The sequence below is a fragment of the Lepidochelys olivacea genome, assembly GCF_965140295.1.
Source record: "Lepidochelys olivacea isolate rLepOli2 genome assembly, chromosome: 6".
NCBI lineage: Eukaryota > Metazoa > Chordata > Testudines > Cheloniidae > Lepidochelys > Lepidochelys olivacea.
In genome coordinates, this window is record NC_140416.1 from 109,630,830 (window position 1) to 109,653,707 (window position 22,878).

A 22,878-nucleotide genomic window follows, 5' to 3' on the forward strand; every position below is an offset into this window, starting at 1 on the left:
GGCACTGAAAACCAAAAGTGAATCTAACTGTAATGGCCCCCTCCATCTGGGCCTTTACCTGGTCATCCAGAGGTACATACCATCAGAAAACAAATGTACAGTTAGGGTGACCAGACAGCAAGTGTGAAAAATCGATTTGGGGTTGAAGGGGGTAATAGTTGCCTACATAAGACAAAGCCCCTAATATTGGGATTTCTGGTCACCCTACATACAGTATCCAGCATGCAGTTGACCACCGTGCTTAATTTGTAACAAAAGAGGTGCCGGGGCTCAAGCAATTTTTTTACATTTATAACTGATACAGCAAGCCCAGAGGTGACAGGGCTACGAACTGCCAAGCCTAGAAGTGCCGGGGCTCAGCCTTGCAAGCCCTGGCACAAATTAAGCACTGGTTGTCCAGGTTATTGAACTACGGGCAGATCATCAAACCACTTAAATAAAAGTCACCTTTCTGCTCCATCCTTGGAGGTGGTGATTTTCATATTTGGGAACAAATATTTTACCAATTATCCAAACCTAACAAATGCCATGATGGAAAGCCAAAAATTAAGCCCTCATTTCTGAAATATTGTTACTGTTGCAATTTTTAAACAATATCCTAGTTCCCAACATAAAAATAAAAGGAAACACACTGCAATCTAAGCTTTTCCTAATGTCAGTGGAAAGAATGACAAAATTCTGGATTTCTAAAGGTTACTATTTTCAAAAGAAGTGTTTTTGTAATTGTGGTTTTTCAGCTGGAGAAAAAAAAGTTACATTTTATGACTCTCTTAGGTTGTTGAAACCACTAAAATGTGGCCCTTTTAATAGTTTATCTTACAGGAATGTTTTCTTTTTGACGTGCCTCAACTTTTTTCTTGTATAGTCGCTCACGCAGCTCATTTATACGCTTGTCCATCATAGCCACCTCCATGTTACGTTTGTTTAAAAGTTCTTTCTGCTGCTGAAGCTTGGAGTTCTGCTCCTGGTTAAGCCTATTACGAATCTTTAAAAATGCAATTGTTATAATTAAAGTAGATAATTTGACAGCAGGTGAAGAAGTATTTTATAAGATATCCAAAGACATGAAGTAATGTAGATTAAGTTCTTGGCTCTAAGTCTACAGTTCTACATAGCCTGTAACATTTGCATTGAAAGACAATTCTTTAGAATAATAAGAAAATATATCATAGGAAGCAATTGTACATTCATGAGCATATGATGAATCATCTAATTTATGGCAACTCCAAGCATCTAAGCATAAACATGTTTCATAAAGGAACACTGATGAGATAAAAACCAAATCATATATAAAATGTCACAGTAAGCTCATCTTTTTAAACCTTCTTAAAGTCAGTCAATTTTTAACTACCTGGATGGTAAAAAAAAAAAAATATATATATATATATTTAAAGAAAATGTCAGTTTCAACAACAGAAGCTATGCTACTGATTCTGCTTCCAATTCCAAATGAAACCTCTTGATACATGAATGGGATTCTAACTGAAATGCTGGTGCATAGGCTAGACACTGATTTTCCTTTCTATGTGGGAATTAAGGTGAAACCTTCATTTGAAGGCTTCTAAAGGTTAAGGGGGTGGGTTACCTCTACAGTTTAAAATAAATCATTGCGTCCTTCATAATTATTTTTCTTGTCTCCCCATTGGCTCTCTTTGGCACCTTCAATAATTCTGATAGTTTGTCCCAGTTCTCCACTTCCCATGTTGATTTTACATGCAAAGATTTTACATGAGGCAAATTTAAATCTTGATAAATATGTTGGGGGTCAAACTGACAACGAGCAACAATACAGACCGCAGCAATCTGTTAAGCATCTTTGCACTTAGAATTGCTCCAGAGATAGAGATGCACCTAGTGTAAGTGATGGGGGAAAAAAGCTACTTCTTTTTCAATTAAATAAAAATGAAAGAAAGATTAGATTAAGCTTCAAATTGTGCAACCTGGTATCATACTTTAAATGAAGTTTCCCTCCACTTCAGAGAAAAAAATTATATTATATTTTAGGTTTCAGAGTAACAGCTGTGTTAGTCTGTATTCGCAAAAAGAAAAGGAGTACTTGTGGCACCTTAGAGACTAACCAATTTATTTGAGCATAAGCTTTCGTGAGCTACAGCTCACTTCATCGGATGCATACTGTGGAAACTGCAGAAGACATTATATACACAGAGACCATGAAACAATACCTCCTCCCACCCCACTCTCCTGCTGGTAATAGCTTATCTAAAGTGATCACTCTCCTTACAATGTGTATGATAACCAAGTTGGGCCATTTCCAGCACAAATCCAGGTTCTCTCACGCCCCCCCCCCCCCCCACACACACACACAAACTCACTCTCCTGCTGGTAATAGCCCATCCAAAGTGACCACTCTCTTTACAATGTGTATGATAATCAAGGTGGGCCATTTCCAGCACAAATCACAAATCATGGTCTCTGTGTATATAATGTCTTCTGCAGTTTCCACAGTATGCATCCGATGAAGTGAGCTGTAGCTCACGAAAGCTTATGCTCAAATAAATTGGTTAGTCTCTAAGGTGCCACAAGTACTCCTTTCCTTTTCTTATTATATTTTAGTGATTGTTAAAGAGCATATCCCAATTACATGAAATCATCATACAAGAGAATGTCCCCATTTAAAAAAAAAAAATCACGTCAATCTATACTCAAAGGTTCAGAACCTAAGGATAAAAGAAATACATGCATGTCAAGAAAGTGAGACTTGTTGAAAAGCATTACTTGTATTTCACATTTTTAAACTAATACATGGTAGAGCTCACAACTCAACCACAAAACACGATAAGCAAATTATAAAATCGATGAAATTCTGGCAAAATGGCATGTAGTTAAATATTTGTAATTTCATACATATAAACCAGAAACCATAGCAATGTAAACAAAATACTTTAACTTCTAAATTAGTAAGAGCTACACTATAGCTATAAAGGTATACTTAGAGAAATAAGGTAGAGAGTAATTGCAAATTTTTCTTGTATTTGCAGTTTATATTTTACTTCTGGTGATTCTGTTAAAATATAATCAGGACGGGCTTGTTATTTAGCCCCTACACATTTTAACTATATCATATATTCACTATTATGTTTTCATACTGCATTTTACAATGGATATTTTCACTGCTTAATCATACTTTCTAGCTATGAAAGAAGCTTACACAAGGTTTGCTATACCTACTACCGCACAAAAGAGAAACGATTAAGATCTGAAATTAGTCTGAGATCATAAATTTTAGAAAAAAGGAAAACCGAAACAAGCACTAGTTTTACATGCAGAGTTCAATTTTTGCATATCCATTCTCTTCACTGCTGAGTAATCCTCTTCAAATCATTTATACAGGTTATTATATTATTTACAAATTATAACAAAGTGGTGATAAAAAAGTGGTTTTGAAAATTAATGAAGTTCCCTTACCTGAAGTTTATTCAGTTAATGTGCCCTTACAAAAATAACACACACATTCTATCATACTGGTTAATGGGGTTTCCCAAAACCAAGTACAACATGAGTTGCAACACTAGGTGGGGGAAGTAAGTATTATTTTTGTTAATCTATAGATATTGTGAAAAATGTCTCAGTTAAAGGTTTACCTGTAGTTCTTGGTACAACTTTTTTAATTCTACAGCAGCAGGTCCGGTCATCTGTCCATTATAAGACTGGAATCCATTCAATTTCCCTTTCCTTAAGTCCTCCAATTGCTGAGTTAACTGATCCACTTTTAACACTGCTGCTTGTAACTCCTGCTGCTTCTCCTGGAACATGGCACTGATATGCTCAATTTCAGTAGCTATGATTTACAAAAAAAACACACCACAACAACCAAATGAAATACCAGTACAACTGTCTTGTGTGTTTTCATGGTTCTAAACATACAGTTATTGGAAACTGTAGTCCTATATACAGATACTTTTCCATCAATTTAACATAGCATACAAACTTATGCTTATAACATGCTAACATAATTTGCAAAAAGCTGAACATATTTACTAAAATCTATTATTTAATTAATTCACTTGTGAAAGACCCTTTCTAAAAATAGAACAGATACCCAATTCAATATCCTGTTGCTATACTAATATTTGCAAGTTACGGTACAAAACATCAGTGAAATTAACAATGGAAATAGATCTGAAATATCCACATACACAGATTGCCATTCATTATCTTGCTGTAGTCCACTTGTCCTCTCATGGCACGTATTTTTTTCAGCTTTGATTCCTGGGTCTCCACCCGTTCTTTAAGTTTTTGAAGCTTTTCACTCTCAGAAATAGACTGCTGCTGACGGCGTTCTTGCTGCTTCAGATAACGTAAACGTTGTTCCTGCCAAAACAAGGAGAACATGTATTCTAATTTTAGAGGAATTTTTTTTAATAGGTGGATAACGGCAAAACAAACAAACAACAAAACTTGACTTTAAAGAAACCCAAACTTCACTATCAACTTTGGATGGTTTTCTTGCCTATACATCTTTTCTAAATAAATAAAATCACACATGATAGTAAAATGTAATTAAAATATACAACACTACTCCCAGAAAAACCTACTATAATTTGTGCCTACACAAATTTGTCTTAAAAATAGGAATAGGGCACACTGCTTTTGAAGCTACTAAGTCAAACATCAAACGTACACCAAAAACAATTTCAGACTAAACATTCATTCCAACACATCTGTGAAGCTTCCGCAAGCATTTGTTTCCTGCTGCTAGGAGCATGCTTCCTGCTGTTGCAAAATGTCTTCCAACCGTCCATTACTTAATTTCCCAAAGGAAGCAAACAATGGTCAGTAGAGGATTTTAGACAGGCAAAGATAAGGAGATCTGCTATAAGATAAAGTTCCAGCTCTCTAAATGACAGCCCACGCACTGAGCAAACACGGGAAATGTTTCTTTTTTTTCCAATATAATTTCTTCCAGAGAACTGCAAATACAGCAAACTCTGTTAGCTTAAATCTATTTAAATATATTTCAGTCCTGCAGTCCAAGCATGCAATAGGTACTGTATATATTATATAGCATCATTAATAGGGTCACAAAATGCTTCACAGAAATACAAAACTTTGAACATACGTTCATGTTTATATATTTGGAAGGGAGTCTAATACAAAGAGGTAACAACAATATACTAATCCTTTTAAAGATGCATATAACTAGGGAGTCATACTAATTTTCGATGTCTACTGTTTATTAAGCTGTAGTGTTCTATATTGCCTGGATTTAGAAGTATTTATTAATGCAGCAGATTTCTCAGGGTCTTTTATTCAAAATGTTGTAGTGTATTTTTCTAAGTTCTTGAAAATTATATATGCCTATGTTGAAGGAAATCTATATATAATTTTATCTATGAAAGCCTAGTCTTTCAATTGTTGCAGTTTGTCTCTTTTCCACTCCTTTGTATTTTTACCTTAGCAACCAACATTTGCTGTTGGTTTTCAATCTGCTGCTGTTGTCTGGCAGCCATATCTTGAAGTTCTGAAAGCGTGAGTTCAACACGTGGATTCCCAACCTGTAGAAAGCACAAAGCACTACATTAAGATGATTATTTGTTTACACACATTGAATTTTCTGACATCAAAAACCAGACATCAGTAGTCTAAGAATGTTTCTAAGTCCCAATTAAAATCTAAAATACATTTTCTTTTCTTTTCTTCCTCTGAGCTTTGCCAGAGTTTTACGCATTTGGACTGCAGCTAAAAAGCAACCAGCAAAGGGATTACAAATGCCACAAATCAGATTTTCCAGAAACACAAGATCAGAATTTCATAATATGTAATTTACTTGTTTGTTTTCTGTTTCTAGGTTTCTGAATACCCTTGGTTCTATAGGGGCATTTGTTCTATATGTTACATTTGGTACATGGCCAAGAGATAAATACTTGATGTTCCTGGGTAGTTTTTTTTGTTGTTTTGTTTTGTTTTGTTTAAGATGAGACTTTTTCCTTAATTATGGTGAATTATGTATTTTGTGAGCAAAAGCACATGCAAGAATTAGTTTCTAACAATTATTATTCGAAGTGTAGTCTCTTTAAAAATCTAAGAGTCTTTCAGGCTCTGAAGCCTGGGGGGAGAGATGGGCTTGAGAACCCGAGCTCCAACCCAAGTCCACATCAAAGCACTGTCCTACACAGATATTTTTACAGCTCTAAGTCTGTGGATCAAGGCTGGAATGCTTGCTCTGAGAGGCAATGCAGACATGCCCACAGAGGGGCAGCAAGAGAGGCACCCCATCCCTAATAAGAGCTCCCATAACAGAAGAGGAAGGATGGACCTCTATAAGAAGGAAGGCAGTGGGAGGCAGAAGATAGATAATACCATGGGGAGAGAATAGAATACAAGGTGGAAGAGAAAAGTTAACATGAAAAAGCAAGGAAGTGGATGAAGAAGAGAAGCAAATATGGAAGACAAAGAATGAGGAGAAAACAAATGCTGCAACTCAAAGAAAGAGAAAAGAGAACAGGAAACAGTACACAAAAACAAAAATGGTACAATGCCACAAGAATGAGTAAGACAGAAAGAGACAAAGGAGGGGGGAGATACAGAGAAAAAGGGAAAAGCTGGAATAGATACATCTTTTAGGTTCAATAAGTATTTATTTTAAATGTGTTTATTTTTATTGAATTTCTATGGCAGATTTCCAGTTTCTGGCCTAAAGGTTGTCTCTCCGCCCTTATTTAAGTTGAGCAAGTTACATGTGATGTCATCATGAATCATCTCCAGTGGTCCTCTCTAAGAAATCCTAAAGACAATTCTGACTTTTGCCAATACATATATAAGAAAGAATGCACACGGGGCTCTCTTTGTTTTTAACTTCCCAGTGAAAGTAAAGATTTTCACGCTTCAGACAGTCATGAAAATTCCTCATAAGGATTACACACAAGATGGCCATCACAAGCTTTAAAGAGTTAAAAATCCTATTTTTCCCCCACAACAGCACATGAAAGCAGTTTTTCTCTAATGGCAATAAATATTAATAGAAATGAGAAAAATATATAAATAGAAAAGCCTCCATTTTTTGATGACCTAGTACTGCTTAAGATCCATTTTTTGGCAGATTTAATAAAAATTAAATTGAGGCCAATAAATTACTGTGCTGTGTTTTAACAAATTTTGCTTGTGAAAGGTAACAAAAGCCTTCACAAAACTGAAGCCAAATCATCTAATATTTGGACAATTTTAAACACTTTGTTAATGAGGAGCAAGTATTGAATATTATTTACAATTTGTAAGGCACTTTGAAGATATGAAATGCTAAGTATTATATTGTTTTAACAGGAATACAATTACTATTCAAATTATTTCAATAATTTCATAATCTTTTATTAAAAAAACCAAAGTCATTTGTACCTACACTTTCAGGCCTTCTACTCTGTGAAACATGTTCATAAAAAGAATTTTTTTAAAAAAGTGGGAGTAAAAAAACAAAACGAAAGTGAATTCCAGAAGTCAAAACTGCTCTATATCTCTCACCAAATATCTGCTCTGCTACACTTAGATAAATGAATGTTGCAATACCAGAACTTCACTATAATCTTGTCAAACAGAACATAGTATACCAACACCTGAATAGTAGGAAGAGTTGGTAGGCGAAAATAGTGCAACTTTTGTTACAACTGGTTTGAAATGTAATGCAATCAGCAAAGTTTAGTAATGAAACAGGCAGGCTATTGTGCTGGCAATGTTATCATTCTACATTCAATGCAGCATTTGAGCCAATGCTTAAGATTACATTATTAATAACAAAGTTAAATGTACAGCATATCCTACCCCATTACAATCACTCTCACAGAAAAATCAAAGGAAGTTAAACGCTCCGGAAGTGTTGTGAGATGAAACTCAAAACAATGCTTACACGAGGGAAGAGAGGTTTTAAGATTCATAGACAGGGCAAAGCAACAATCACAGGGAAATCTAAGCCAAACCCCACATCTCCTGACATCTGAGAGGAGACCTGGTTCAGAGTCTCTGCTCCTTGGTCCTCCCAGGTTGCCTTGCATAGTTCTGTAATGATCTGAGCTGCCAACAGATCCTGCCATACCAGTATCTTTCCCAAGAGAGGAAAACTCCTGCTCTGAAATCCGCCAGGTAACAGAGAAACAGGGCACTTGAGTAACTGACCTCCAGCTCTGGTACACACTGCTCTGAAAGCTACAGATCTCCAGTCTTTGTGTCCCTGCAGAGTAGTGGTGCAAGTAGTGGGGAATGAAAAACAACGATTTTGACAAGCTCATATTAAGGTGGGCTTTCTGCTTCTTTGTTGCCCTTCACAGTATAGAATGAAAAGAAGCAAAAAATTTCCCTAGTCACAAGAACAGACTTTCATAAAACTACTGTATATTCATACTGCAACAGGGATTGCTAACTAGGAGGTGGGGGGAGAGGGAGGGGAGGAATGGCAAATAATGCCATTTTAACTTTTTTATATTTTATGTATAACTTCATATAGTCTTCCTGAGAGGTCATTCTTTACAACACGGAATATTTAAAATGTTCCTTTCAGGTGAGTGTCCTTTTTATCCATTTGCACCCAGTAATAGCATAATAAAAAGTAATATGCACATAGTCATTTCCTATCGTCAAAGCACCGCACAAACACTTAGCTAATCCTTCAAAACATTCCTGCAAGTTAAGTATCATTCCCATTTGACAGATGAGGAACAAACAGAGAGGGTAAGTACTTGCCCAATGCTACATACGAAGTCAATAGCAAAGCAAGTATCAGAACTCAGGAAGGTTTCATATTCTCATAACCAAACTTATTCCAGTATACTATTCTGCCTCAATATCTGCTAATTATTTCAAACTTTGAATTAAAATTGAACTCTGAATCACACTTCATTTTTATGTAAAGGGAACCCAAATTATTTCCATTCAAGTTTTTATTTTATATCCATCCTGAAATTCAGACTGGAAATAATTTTTATAGACATATTTTAATTTAGAATACAAGCTGTTTGTCTGTCATCACTTATCCTACCGTAAATGAACAAATGTGCAAGTTTGAGTTTAACTATTGAGTTTAACTGAATATATGAATTGTATATACTATTACATATACTCACACACGAAATCAGCTCAGATGCATGAAAGCAGTTCAGGCACTAGGGAGATCCAAATTTGGAATATTTCCTTTGCAAGCTGCTAAGACATCAGTATGGTATAGACATGACTTACTTAAATTCCAGAGGAGAAAAAGACCGTCCACTTGGTGAACACCTCCTGCTGGTCATATTATGGAGCAGAATCATATTGGAAATAGTAGCCCAAGTAACCCTACTCCTAGTAAATGTCAGCATCAATGGAAGCTGTTTATAAAAGATGAATAGGTGATGAATAGGGTAGGGTATGGAATAGTGGCCCTAAAACAAAGGGGTATAAAAATACTGGCATAATGTCTAGATCAGATACAGAACACCTTCGTATTAATTTGATTTACCAAAAAGAAAATCCTAGATAGTAGTTTGTTCTAAATTTTTTAAGTAGCATGACTGTAACAGACATCTTTTCCACAGTATTCTCCCTTATAGGTCTCATACCTTGCCTAAGCTTCCTGCTTACTATTACCATTAAATGGCCAAGACATTTTACAATGAGCTATATATTAAAGCAGGGCTCAAAATGGAAAAGAAAAGTAAGTTCCATCCACAAATCAGCATATGTTCACTTAAAGACACAAAGATAAGATACCAAAATGAAATGCTGCTCCTAGTATACTGTGCACATGTTGAAAATAATCACAACTGCTCTGTTGTGTTCCTTGGGCATGACTCCCTGTCAATAGGGCTCAGATACTCTCTGGGCTCAGCTGATCTTCTTGGGCTTGGATCCCCCAGCTGGGCTCAGGGTATCCCTGATCTTTGTTGTGTTTGGTGGATTTCAGACTTGGCTCCTGACTGGTAGGGCACAGATGCTTCCTGGTTCTCCCTGCTTAATGGCTCCAAGGGTCAGAATGGGAAAAACAGGTGGTATTCTCCCATGCACCACAGACTTTATACCAAAATGAGATACCACTTGCATTAAACTGTGCAGATCTTCAAAGTCCTTCCTTCTTGTATGCTTTGATCAGCAGTCAAAGTTGGCAATGTTGACATTTAAATTATCATCCTTAAACTTCAGACTGCCCCCTCTCTTCCTGCCTAAGACATATGGACGCAATCCACACCTCTCAGAGCTATTGTTAAGAATGTCTACAGACTCAGGAAAACATCACTGCATCAGGTTATGTCTGTTCACATTTTCAAGATCATCATCCCAACAATAAGGCTAAACACATTTGTTTCAAAATGAAAGCTCAGATCTTGGAGTACAAAATGACAACCTTTAAGAAAATAATTGATTTTCAGAGCCACCACAAGCCATCCCCAGTTTGACTCCCGATAACTAAGAACTCAGCACTGCTCTAGATCAGTATGTTTTATGAATATCTTTTAAAACTATTATTATGCTTAAACACATGCTACATACAGCATACAGAACAGGAGAGCATGATAAATTCATACATTAGCCTCTCCATATAGAAATCTCTGAGAATATTTGTATATAAACTAATTTTATAGTGCAAAAACATTTAACTTGCATACATAAAGGTTTTAAAAAGCTATTTGTATAATCTGCAAAAAAACAAAACAAAAAAAAAAAAAACCGATCACCCTGACAGCCTGCATTTTATATACAAATCTTCTCTAAAACTTCTAAATATTTATTTTACTGAAAACTATTATGGCTAAGTGCCCTTCACTATTAAAATAACTACACAGTGTTGCGGAGGAGAAGAAGGGGAGGGAGGAGATTTAAACCTGCAATTTCACTCACTGCTGCTGCTGCCTCCTTTTCATCCATATGATAAATGAAGTACAGAAACCAAGCAAGATTCCTCTTCAGTTTCAAGTTAATTATTTTCAGAAAGATAGTAAAAACCAACATATGTTAGATATCCCAAGTATAGTAGCATAGTCTTTGAAACAGCAGGAAATTTAGCAAAAAGGCAAAAATTCCAACATATTTTCTCTGTCAAGATCTAGTTGAATAAATCAGTTTGTTTCAACCACTTTATCTTTACTGATGTAGTTTATAATAATCTGTATTCAATTCAAGCAAAACTACTGTGAAAACACAGGAAAGTTTGGAACAGTTATTTAGTCAGTCCAAGTCCTTCTTCAGAAGTAACTGTTGTGTTACAGTATTATGCAAAACAGCACAGTATGTATCCTTAATGAGATCATCATCCTTCCAATACATTTCTTCTACTCATACTAGCTATTACATGGTGTCACTCGCCTTTCACAACAAACCTGGACCTATTACATTTAAGCCATAAAACATCTTCCTATTCCTGCAGCAAGGAAAATCTACCTCCTTTGGGATTGCACTTTTTACAACAACAACAACAAAAGAGCACTGCAAATATCTCCTCCTCCAGATTCCATAAATTCACTTGCAATATAGTTATAAGTTCCAGGAGGCGGGTCTGCTGAACTGTAACTTTCTTTACATTCATCACTTGGGAGTCTTACACTCTAAAATGAACTCCTAAATAAATATTGTTGGTTCAGTTATTAAACATTACAGATGTGTAACAAACTACCTCCCATAAACAAAAGCGTTCACAAAGTAGTTCCCATCTATGCCCACGAATTGCTTACAGGTAGTAAACATTTTCAAAAAATGTTGCACCTGTTTTGCTCATCGTATCATCTCGAAAGCTCATCGGGCAAGAGGAATTTGCAACAAATAACAAGGCTTGAGGAGAGGAAGGATATCCGAGTGGTTGGGGCAGTGGCTTGGAATATGGAAGACAAAAAAACGGTTACTTACTTTCTCGTAACTGTTGTTCTTCGAGATGTGCTGCTCACGTCCATTCCACACTAGGTGTGCGCGCGCCGCGTGCACGAGCGTCGGAAACTTTTTCCCTTAGTGACTCCTGTCAGGCCGGCGAGCATCCCGAGTGGCGCCACTGCGCCATGCATATATACCCGACCCCCATGCCAGCCCGACCCCCTCCAGTTCCTTCTTGCTGGCGACTCCGACAGAGGGGTAGGAGTGTGGGTGGTGGAATGGACGTGAACACCACATCTCGAAGAACAACAATTACGAGAAACTAAGTAACCGTTTTTTCTTCGAGTGCTTGTTCACATCTATTCCACATTAGGTGAATTACAAGCTTACCTCTGCAGGAGGGTAGAAGTCACGGAACAACTGCTCGGAGGACCACTCTGCCAACTGCCACGTCCTCTCTGGCCTGCTGGTTGACCGCATAGTGGGTTGTGAAGGTGTGCACCGAGGACCAGGTGGCTGCTCTACAGATCTCCTGGATCGGGACCTGTGACAGGAACGCAGTGGAAGTCACCTGCGCCCTGGTCGAGTGGGCTGTGACCGCCGGGGCCAGAACACCTGCGAGCTCATAGCACGCCCGGATGCAGCTTTTAATCCAAGACGAAATCCGCTGCCGACACCGGGAGGCCTTTCATCCTCTCAGATACAGCCACAAACAGCTGTGTGGATTTGTGAAAAGGCTCGGTTCACTCCAAATAGAACGCCAGCGTTCGACGCACATCCAGGGTGTGCAAGCCGCGGTGACTCGGGTCCATATGGGGTTTCAGGAAGAACACCGGCAGACAAACGTCCTGGCCCAGATGGAATTGGGAGACCACCTTAGGAAGGAACTTGGGGTGCAGCCGGAGCTGCACCTTGTCCTTGTGAAATACTGTGTATGATGGCTCCTAGGTAAGGGCCCTCACCTCAGCCAGAAGGGTGTCTGAACTAACGGCAACCAGAAATGCCACCTTCCAGGAAAGGTGGAGGACAGAACAGGTAGCAAGGGGCTCGAAAGGGGGTCCCATGAGTTTAGAAAGGACCAGATTAAGGTTCCATGGAGGGACTGGGGGGCGGGAGTACGGGAACACCCTCTCCAACCCCTTAAGGAACCGTCCCACCATTGGGTGAGATGATACCAAGCCCCCCCGAGAACCCCGGATGGAAGGCGGAGATGGCTGCCAGGTGCACTTTGAGTGAGGAGGGGGCTAGCCCTTGCTGCTTGAGGTGCAGGAGGTACTCCGGAATGGCCTGCACCGGGGCCTGGCCTGGCCACACCTGTCAGGGTTCACACCAACACGAGAACCTTTTCCACTTGGCCATATAGGCCGCCCTAGTAGAGGGCTTTCTACTGCCAAGCAGAATCTGCTGCACAGGAAGGGAGCACTGGCTCTCCAGGGCGTTTAGCCACAGACCCTCCACGCCATCAGGTGTAGCGACTGCAGGTCAGGGTGGAGAAGCCGCCCGACGTCCTGTGTAATGAGATCCTGGTGTAGGGGCAGGACTACTGAGGCCTCCACCGACAGCTCTAGGAGCGATGGGCCCAGGCTGGGGCGATGAGGATCACCACCGACCTGTCCCTGCACACCTTGTGCACGAAGGGGAGCGGGGGCAAGGCATACATCAAGCCCCCTCTTCATGGGATCGCAAATGCGTCCGCAAATGCGTCCACAAGTGAGCCCCGGGCTGCGGCCCTGGAACGAACAGAACCGCAGTCACTGGGCATTAGCCCTGGTGGCAAACAGATCTACCCAGGAAAACCCCCACCTGCGGAAGAGCGAAAGCATGACTTCTGCCCTGAGCGTCCACTCGTGCATGCGGTACGACCTGCTGAGGGAGTCCGCCAGCTCGTTCCGCACCCCCAGGAGATAGGACGCCTCGAGGTGAATTGCATGGACTATGCAAAGGTCCCAGAGGAGGAGAGCCTCGTGACAGAGTGGTGAGGAACGAGCCCCGCCCTGCTTGTTTATATAAAACATGGCAGTAGTGTTGTCTGTCAGAACTGTCACGCTGTGAAAACTCAGAGTGGCGTGAAAGGTCTGACAGGCAAGACAAACCGCCCTGAGCTCCTTCACGCTGATATGGAGCGAAAGCTCTCCTTTGGACTACAACCCCTGCATCATGAAGTCCCCCAGGTGAGCCCCCCATCCTTGGTCTGATTCATCCATTACCAGCATCAGGTCCGGAAGTGGGGCGCCGAAGGGGATGCCTTCGCAAACCACAGGCTGGGACTGCGACCACAGCAGGGAGTCCAGCACATCCCTTGGGGCTGTCACTATCAAGTTCAGGAGGTCCCTGCCTGGGCGGTACACCTGAGAGAGCCACGCCTGCACAGTCCTGACTCTCAGTCTGGCATGCCTGACCACGTGCGTACATGCTGCCATGTGGCCCAGCAGCCACAGGCAGCACCTGGCCATTGTCGTTGAAACTGGCGCAGGGAGGCCATTGCTTTTTGGATAGCCCGGAATTGGGATACCGGAGGGCTTGCCCTGGCCTGCATCACATCCAGGACCGCCCCTATGAATTCCACTCTCTGTGTGGGTACGAGCGTGGACTTGGGGACGTTGAGCAGGAGCCCCAGTTTGCGGAACAATCTCAGGGCCACCTCCACATGGCCCCACACCTCCGCGTTGGATCGGCCCACCAGGAGCCAGTTGTCGAGGTATGCGTACACCCAGATTCTCTGCCTCCGTAAGAAGGCCGCCGCCACCGCCATGCACTTCATGAACACCCTTGGGGCCACGGCTAGACCGAACAGGAGAACCACAAACTGGTAATGTTCTCGGCCCATGAAGCGTAGGAACCGTCAATGTGCTGGGGCGAAGGCCCATCTAGGATGGGGCGAAGGCCCCCTTTGGCCTTGGGGATGAGGAAGTACCGGGAGTAGAACCCTTTTCCCTTTAGGCCTGAGGCACTGCCTCTACCGCCCCTAGCAGAGAGCCGACTTCCTCCTCTAGGAGCTACTCGTGAGAGGGGTCCCTGAAGAGGGACGGGGAAAGGGGAAGGGAAGAGGGGAGGGAGGCGAACGGCAGCAAGTACCCGTTCCGCACCGTGCGTAAGACCCAACGGTCTGACATAATGGTGGACCACGCACAGGAGAAATGGGACAGGATGTTCAGCAAACAAAGGGATGAATCCAGTGACTGGTCTGGTACGCGGTCCTCGAGCGCACCTTCAAAAGCCTGGCTTAGTGCCTGGCTGGGGTTTGTGCTGGCCTTGGTTCTGGCATGGTGCATTATTGTTATTGCATCATCGCCTGTTATCCCTGCCTCGCCTACGGCAAGGCTGGTACTGGCATTAAGGGGGAGGCTGTGGCTTAAAGGGCTTCCTCTGGGTCGCCGGGATGTGCATACCCGGCGACTTGAGCGTAGCGCGCGAGTCCTTGAGGCTATGCAGCCTCACGTCTGTCTGGTCCAAGAAGAGCTCGGACCCTTCAAAGGGCAGGTCCTGGAGTGTATTCTGGACCTCAGGGGGCAGGCCTGACTCCTGGAGCCACGCTGAGCACCTCATGACCACCCCTGAAGCGATTGTTCTCGCCACCGCGTCTGCCAAATCCAGGGAGGCCTGGAGAGAGAGGTCTTGGCTACTGACTTGCCCTCTCGTCCACCAGACCCATGAAATCCTGTTGGGAACCTTGCGGGAGGTTGTCCTTAAACTTCCCCACCACCGCCCAGGAATTGAAATTGTGCCTGTTGAGGATGGCCTGCTGGTTAGCAGTCCTCAACTGAAGGCCCCCAGATGAGTACACCTTTCTACCAAAAAGGTCCAGGTGTTTCGCCTCCTTGGCCTTTAGGGCTGGGGCCTGCTGACCATGGCGCTTCCTTTCGTTCACCCCCGAAACGACTAGGGATCATGGACTCGGGTGGCAGAACAGGAACTCCTAGCCCTTAGATGGGGCAAAGTATTTACGCTCCACTCCTTTAGCCGTTGGAGCACTGGAGGCTGGGGTCTGCCATACAGTCTTATAGTTAGACTGGATGGTCTTAATGAGCGGGAGCGCTAATCTGGATGGACCTTCGGGGCTCAAAATGTCCATCATGGGGTCCTCCTGCTCAACCATCTCCTCGGCCTGCAACCCCAAATTTTGGGCAACTCTGCACAGCAGTTCTTGGTGGGCTCCAAGGTCTATCAGTGGAGGGCCGGACACCTCTGTACCCACCACCACCTCATCGGGCGAAGACAAGGAAGTTAGCTGCTGCTCGACCCCCTCTGGTTGGTCCTCCTGCTCCCCATTTCCCATGGTAGGGGCCTCCAGCTCAGATCAGGGTGGGAGTCCATGGGACTCTCCAATCTATGCTGGGGGAATGCTGGAGGCCTGAATACTGTTGCCTTCGGCACCGTCTGGCATCAGTGCAAGGACCAGGACCGCTACACCAAGTAAGTTGCCCTGGACGGGACCCCTTGGCGCTCCTGATAGTCCCATTGAGGTTGCCAGCTCCCTTGAGGGTCCCTGCTTTCTGGGCCCTGGTGCGGGTAGCTATAGCAGCCGGAGCCGGACTGCAGCAACGCCAATCGTGAAGGCCATGGTGGTGCCAACAATCTGTGCTGGCAAGAGAACGAGCGGCTCCTGGCTGAGTGGGACTGGGAGCGGTACCAGTATCCCCGGGACTGGGACTGGGACCGGGATCGGTGCCGTCTGCAGGAGACCTCTGGTGAGGGCCGTCTCAATTCCTCCCGGTGCCGGTCTCTGGGCAGTGCCGGAGACCGGCATGCCCTTTCTGGTGCTTTTTTGCGTCAACTCGCTGCCGGTGCCACAACCTCCTTCTGGGACGTTGGCAAGTGCGAGTCTGCAGAGTCGGAGCTCGACCGGGACCAATGCCGGGATGGTGTCTTCGAACGGCACACCATTGCCGGCTTACCCCTCGACAGCACCCGAGGCACGGGCACCAGAGGGTTCTCCCCATACAGGAGGGGGCTCACCACCGACAGCTCGATGAGGTCCTTTGCAGCCTCAAAGGTGCCAGGCATAGAGGGCTGATCCATTATGCCCTCGAGCCCATCGTCCGCACTGAGCTCACTTAGGTCTGGGCTCTGTGGGGCTTATGCTGCTGGGACCACCTGTGTCAGCACTGGTACCGCGGGCTTCCCGCTCTTGTCGGCACTCGGGGCCTTGGGAGGCATCAGCCTCCTGTGTGGGGAACGACCATGCCTTCCTTTAGGCTGCACCGGGGGCCGCACTGGGGAGGACGATCAGTGCTGGGGCCTAGCCTGGCGCTCCGGGGCCAACAGTTTATGGTGCTTAGCCGGTGCCGGGTCTCTCGACGCTCCAGGGCACTACGCACCGAGGAAGCCTAAGCCGGTGTCTGGCACTCCAGACCTGCCGGCTGCAATGCAGTCTCCATCAACAGTTGCTTTAGGCGAAAGTCTCTCTTTCCTTGTCCTTGGTTTAAATGCCTTGCAAATCCCACACCTTTCAGTTGGATATCTGTCCCCCAGGCAACGTAGACACAAGTCGTAGGGGTCACTAACTTGCATAGGTTTGCGGCACATGGCGCAAGCCTTGAAGCCGTGGGCCTGCGGCATGCCCCGCAGCCCAGGGCAGGTGCTGGAGGCCTCCAAGCGCCTAATAACTTAAGTGTCCACAATCTGTATGTAAACTAACTGATGACAGCTACTCTAAAGGCTAAGGGACTGCTCTTCTATGACAGAGAGAGAGGTTGTTCCAACACCGCCACGGATGGTAAGAAGGAACTGGAGGAGGTCAGGCCGACAGGGGTATATATGCACGGTGCAGTGGCACCACTTGGGAGGCCCGCCAGCCCGACAGGAGCCGCTAAAGGAAAAAGTTTCCGACGTTCGTGCATGCGGCGCACGCGCACCTAATGTGGAATGGACATGAACAAGCACTCGAAGAAGATTCAGTTTCCTGTTCTGCCAGTTCCCTGTGTGATCTTGGGCAAGTCACTTAGCCTCTCTAAACCTCAGTTGCCCATCTGTAGACTGGTATTGCCAGGATAAAAACTGCCCATTTGAAACATCACGAAAAAGTGATGTCCCTATGAGCTGGTCATGGAACACCTACATACAATGAGGCTTGAAATTTTAATTTCCGACGTATGACTCTCCTGCTGGTGGCTACCATTTTGCGGAACACGAATATCTGTGGCACTGGCAATGAGAACCAAAAGTCAGATTATAAACCAGTTTCTGTACTATTCTATTGCTAAACCATCCCAAGAACTGCCTTACCATTTAAACATTTTTATCATTTATAAAATATATATGTGATTAAATAATTACTTCCACATTTCAGTCTGGGTACTCTGAGGTCTATTTTCTTGATCCTCTTGTTTCTTCTCGTCTTCCTTTACTTCTATCCCAAAACCATGCTGTATCTCTCCAGTTGTCTACCCCATCTCCTGGCATGTCTCCCTACGTCCCTAATTTGCTTATGAGTCAAAGAAATGGCTCATCTACAGGCAGCCTGGAAGACTGGCAGAGGAAATTCTGTGTGAGTTCAGATGCAGTATTTCTTCAACAACCAGAACATCTGTGTAATACAGACAGACATTGTTAATCAGTGAAGATAGATCCCAGGAGCTCCCATCCAGCCCATTTCCTAAGACCCTATCCTTCAACTTAAAGTGAGTATCTCAGCTGGCTGTTAGCTGTACTGCCAACCCCAACTACTCAGAAGTTGTAAGAAAAGCCCACAAAACCATGAGATTTAAAAAATACACTGTGCTGGGAAGAAGCCTTCTGAGTTCAGTCTGGTCACATTTTCCAGGTTTTCTCCATAACCACAAGGGAAAAGAAATGAAATACAATGAAATAAAATAAAAAATAAAATAAAATAACCAAAGAATCTCAGGATTCCAGGAGCTGTTGCTTGAGGAAAAACAACAAATATTTTGCAACTCATAATACAGTCACAAGAACTGGCAGCATGTGTTAGCTATAGTAGAGATATCCATTACAAACCCTTAACCAGTAATTCCTGTCCACCCTATTCTCCCCCTCCCCAAGGACAGAAAGGAGATGAAGATACTGACACTGCTTCTTCCCTCCCTCGAGTTCTGGACCAGGCCAGTGCAGCCTCCAGTATCGCCAGTCTCCTGAAATAGGTGGCTGTTGCCCAGGGCTCCACCTTTTCTCATGTTTTCTTGCCCCTATGTGCTACCTTCCCCTCCCCATCTGGTCTGCTGCCCCCGAGCCCAGCACTGCCTGCCCCCATTCCCTCATTTACCATGTTAGTACCTCAAATCCCCTGGATGTGGTGCTGCTGCCCCTCTACACCCACACCTAGCCCCAAGTCCCAGCTCTCTCTTCCCTAGAGGTATCTTCTGAGACAGTTCACAGTTGGGAAGTGGGAGTTTTCCATCAGTGTGTGTAGCACTTATATGACTGGCTGCCCTTTTCTCACAAATGGGGTATTAGGGAAAAGCAGCCAATCAGATGAAAAAGTTTATCTACATTAGTTTACCCTCAGAGGCATGTAGAAGGGCCTAAAAACCCATAATCAACAGAGAGACTCCACAGAGTTGGCAGTGGGAGTGGGTAAAGGTGCTTGTAGAATGGGCAGATTTGGAATGAGTGACTTCAGAATGGGGGTGTGCACATGAACATGGCACAAGAGGAGTTGTAGAATGAATTGGGGTAGGTGCAGAGTTGTGCCTGGCCAGTGAGGTCCAGGCTGGAGGCAAGGCTTCCAGAATCCTCAAACAGGTGGCTGCTGTCCAGCCCCCGACCACATCCCTTATGCGCTTCTTCCCCCTGCTGCATTCATAGGGGAGGGAGGAAAGAGCAGTTTTGGCTGCTCCACTGCCCGTTTCCTTGCCACACTGCAGAAACCTACAGAAAACAGGATAGGGGCCTGCCTGTCTGCTGCATCTAACAAAGGACGGCTACATTCCCCCAAACAACCACTCAGGACAGGGAAAAGGAGGAGAAGCTGAGACCCACCAACCAAATATAGCTTTCCAATTCTATGCCTTAGCCCTACTGCAAGCTAAGGTACCCTGGGGGCTGCTATGGACTTAACCTAACTGGCAATGGTGCCCAAGAGACCATAGCGCAGTTGGGAATAGCCAGAGTGCAGCAAATTTTAGCCACCCTTCCTCAACACACCCTTTCCTTAATGCCAGCGGCAGCAGGGAGTGTGATGTAAGAGTTGGTTATTCTGGCTATTATATCCACTGAAACTTCCAAGTTGTTTCTGTTGTCTTTTTACCAGCTGAACAGCACAAAGGAAGCACCACAGAGCAGAGAGTCTGCTCCGAAGTACTTACTGCGGCCAGTTGACCTTTTGAGGTAATGTTCAGCCCCCGCCTGAAAAGCCTGGACACCACCGAGTTAAAGACTTGATAATCCCCTCCCTACACCCAAAGTCTAATTAAACAGTTTAATCCTTTGTGACTTCCCTTGCCTGTATTTCATATAGGAAGTTGACCTTGCTATGGTATGGTACATTTTGGAAGTCTTGTGAACAGACCCATACTTAACATTATAGAATGATTATCTGGTTCGATTTTAACTAAAATAGAATGTTTACTGATCTCTGTGCAGATGACATTATTTCCAGTTTAATGGTTTATCCACAATTCTGTCTTGCATTTTTTAAATTAGGTCAGAAAACGCCAGCAGCAGAAATCCATTTAAAAATCCAATGCCTTTTTTAGGCTTATGGAGATGAACAAGCTAATCAAACACAGATAAAGCAAACAATTTCAGAAATTAAAAAATAAAGAATAACGAAGTTAACAAATTATCTGCAGACAATCATTACGTACGATTGTGTAGTACAACCTTCAATCTAACACCGATTTAATCTGGTCATTTTATTTAGACACCTACAATGGAAGAGCATTCAGTTATTTTATTTTTGTGCATTAATACTTAATTACTTTAAAATGCAAAATATTATACCAGCTGTACTGCCTCACAATTTGCAGACGAGTTTCACTTTTCCTACATTTGTCAAAGTCTCGACAGCTCTTCCTAAAAAGGAGTATTCTGTTAGCAACCCCCCTACTTCATGCTGACACAATTGGATCAGTCTACAAATAAAGGTTTTAGGCTACTTTAAGTCCCAAACTTCAGAGCCAATCAATCACTTATTAGTGTTTTCTCCAATGTTCAGAACTTTCAAGTGTAATGACCACTTATTTTTCTCTGGCAAGGCAGACCAGCAGCTACCCTGGTATTAGTTTCAGAAAACAAACTAATTAAACAAAAACAGGAAACTGACTCCAGGACTTGGTCCTGCCTGAGCTCAGGGGATTGGACTTCTTGAGGTTCCTACCAACCCTACATTTCTATGATTCTATAACAATTTCAAAAGCTGCAAATGGATGTATTTATCTATTGTATAAATATATAGTGAGCACATGTTAATAAGTATAGGATAAAACAGGACTGCTTACAACTATTTCTACTGTATAAGGAAAAAAATAAATGAATTCCAAAGAGCTCAGAAAAGAACACAAAAAACAAACTTTTTATTCAGCTACACATGCAAGTTGAAGATACCACTGTTTTTACTTGCTGCAGCAGCAACATATACATTTCCCCTTCTCATCCTACTAACTAGAAACATATATCCATTAAAAAAAAAAAGAAAAAGAAAAAAGAAAAGCTTTTCATGCATAAGCGTGGAAATAACTTGCAGGAGACCAGTTATGTATAAAACTTTAAACTTGTTTATGATACCAATCTTTTACTCAGAGTAACTATGAGTCATGTCTCATTAAGCTTTCAAAGTAAACACTGTGAGTTTCTTTAAAAATAAGCTTTTGGATCTAGATTTTCTGGGTATTGAAGAAGAAAAACATCTTATTTTGATATGCCAGTCCATTATGGTTAAAAAAGCATTTCATTACAGGTCTCTTAAATAATATGGTTAGTATCAAATATGTTTATTTTTCCCTTAAGTAATGGTTTCAAATGCTGTGTTTTACAGTAGTGATGTCATACTGTTTACATGATGATACAACAAAACATTTCCAAAAGCAAGTCCAAATGCATTGAAAAATAAGTAGCCTGTATTTGAAAGCAATTTTATGACTTAGTGTATGACTTGTACTTCTCACAGATAGCTCCTAACATTTCCTTTTAAATAATTTACTTGTCATGTTTTAAAATGACTACAGTTTTATAATTTACATTTGGCACCTTGTGTGTTATCTGTATGCCAAACAATAACCTCTTTTTCAGAACTGCATTTTCAATGCTAAAAACTATAGTTATTAAAACAAACTAGTTTGCATTTTGGTCATGTGACTCCAAAACCACAATAATTTAAATTCAAGTGAAAAAGTAATACAGTACTTTGTTTTGCAAGCAGTTCATTAAAGTATTATTTAAGTGTAAAACTAACAATTTTTGTAAAGTAATTACCTGATGGATACTTTCCCATGTAATTGTAAAAGAGCACATCTTTATTTTGCTGCATTGCCCATCAGCTGTAAACTCTTGCATTCCTTCAACCTGCTTCAACTCCATTTTTTCTGCTATTCTCTTCTTACAGCAACCACGTTAATTGTTTAAGCCAAGTTAGCCAATGACCACAGAAATCCTACAATATGAGCCCTCTCTCATGCCTTCGCAGCTAGGTATAATCAATAACAAGTAAGGTTTTTTTATCTTTTTCTACACTAAAAAGAGGGATTTCCCCCCCATCCTTTATCAATATGGAAAGCTGTCTCTCTGCATTCATCAGCAATCAGTGAACGGAAAAGGCTAGTGGATTTTGCCAGCAGTGAAAGACCTAATCATGGCAAGATCAAGCCACCTGTCAACTGTAATCAGCTTGATGTATTGCACTTTTCCATAGCCAATGGAAAATGTTGAGCAATACTCTTTTCTTTCACAGTTAGTTACAGGGTTAAACTGAAAATACTGAAATGCAGACAATTTTGATTCTAAGAGACAATAGAATGTTTGTTTCTTTTTTAGTTTTGTAATATTTACAAATCAACGCAAAAGTCTGGGTATCACAGGTTGTGAAAAGTCATTGTCCCCCTGTCTCCCTGCAATATTTGTTGTTTAGAGTAACAGAGGATCATGTTGATTGAGGTGTACTGAAATCTGTATCTTTATTGCGAGAAACTTACAGTATAAGAC

At 42.5% G+C, this 22,878-nt stretch overlaps 1 protein-coding gene across 4 annotated transcripts in view; it reads right to left on the bottom strand.

The window, feature by feature from the left end:
* Nucleotides 1–22,878, bottom strand: part of PPP1R13B (protein phosphatase 1 regulatory subunit 13B) — a 139,159-nt gene that overhangs the window by 24,332 nt on the left and 91,949 nt on the right. For 3 of the 4 annotated variants that reach the window (XM_084630988.1, XM_084630990.1, XM_084630989.1), the window contains 4 exons: nucleotides 5,415–5,516; nucleotides 4,158–4,332; nucleotides 3,603–3,799; nucleotides 821–985 (listed from right to left, as the gene is read on the bottom strand). In XM_084630988.1, coding sequence (XP_084487114.1) covers nucleotides 821–985; nucleotides 3,603–3,799; nucleotides 4,158–4,332; nucleotides 5,415–5,516 — 639 coding nt within the window. The remainder of the gene's footprint in view (nucleotides 1–820; nucleotides 986–3,602; nucleotides 3,800–4,157; nucleotides 4,333–5,414; nucleotides 5,517–22,878) is intronic. The other variant, XM_084630991.1, reaches the window with a different exon arrangement.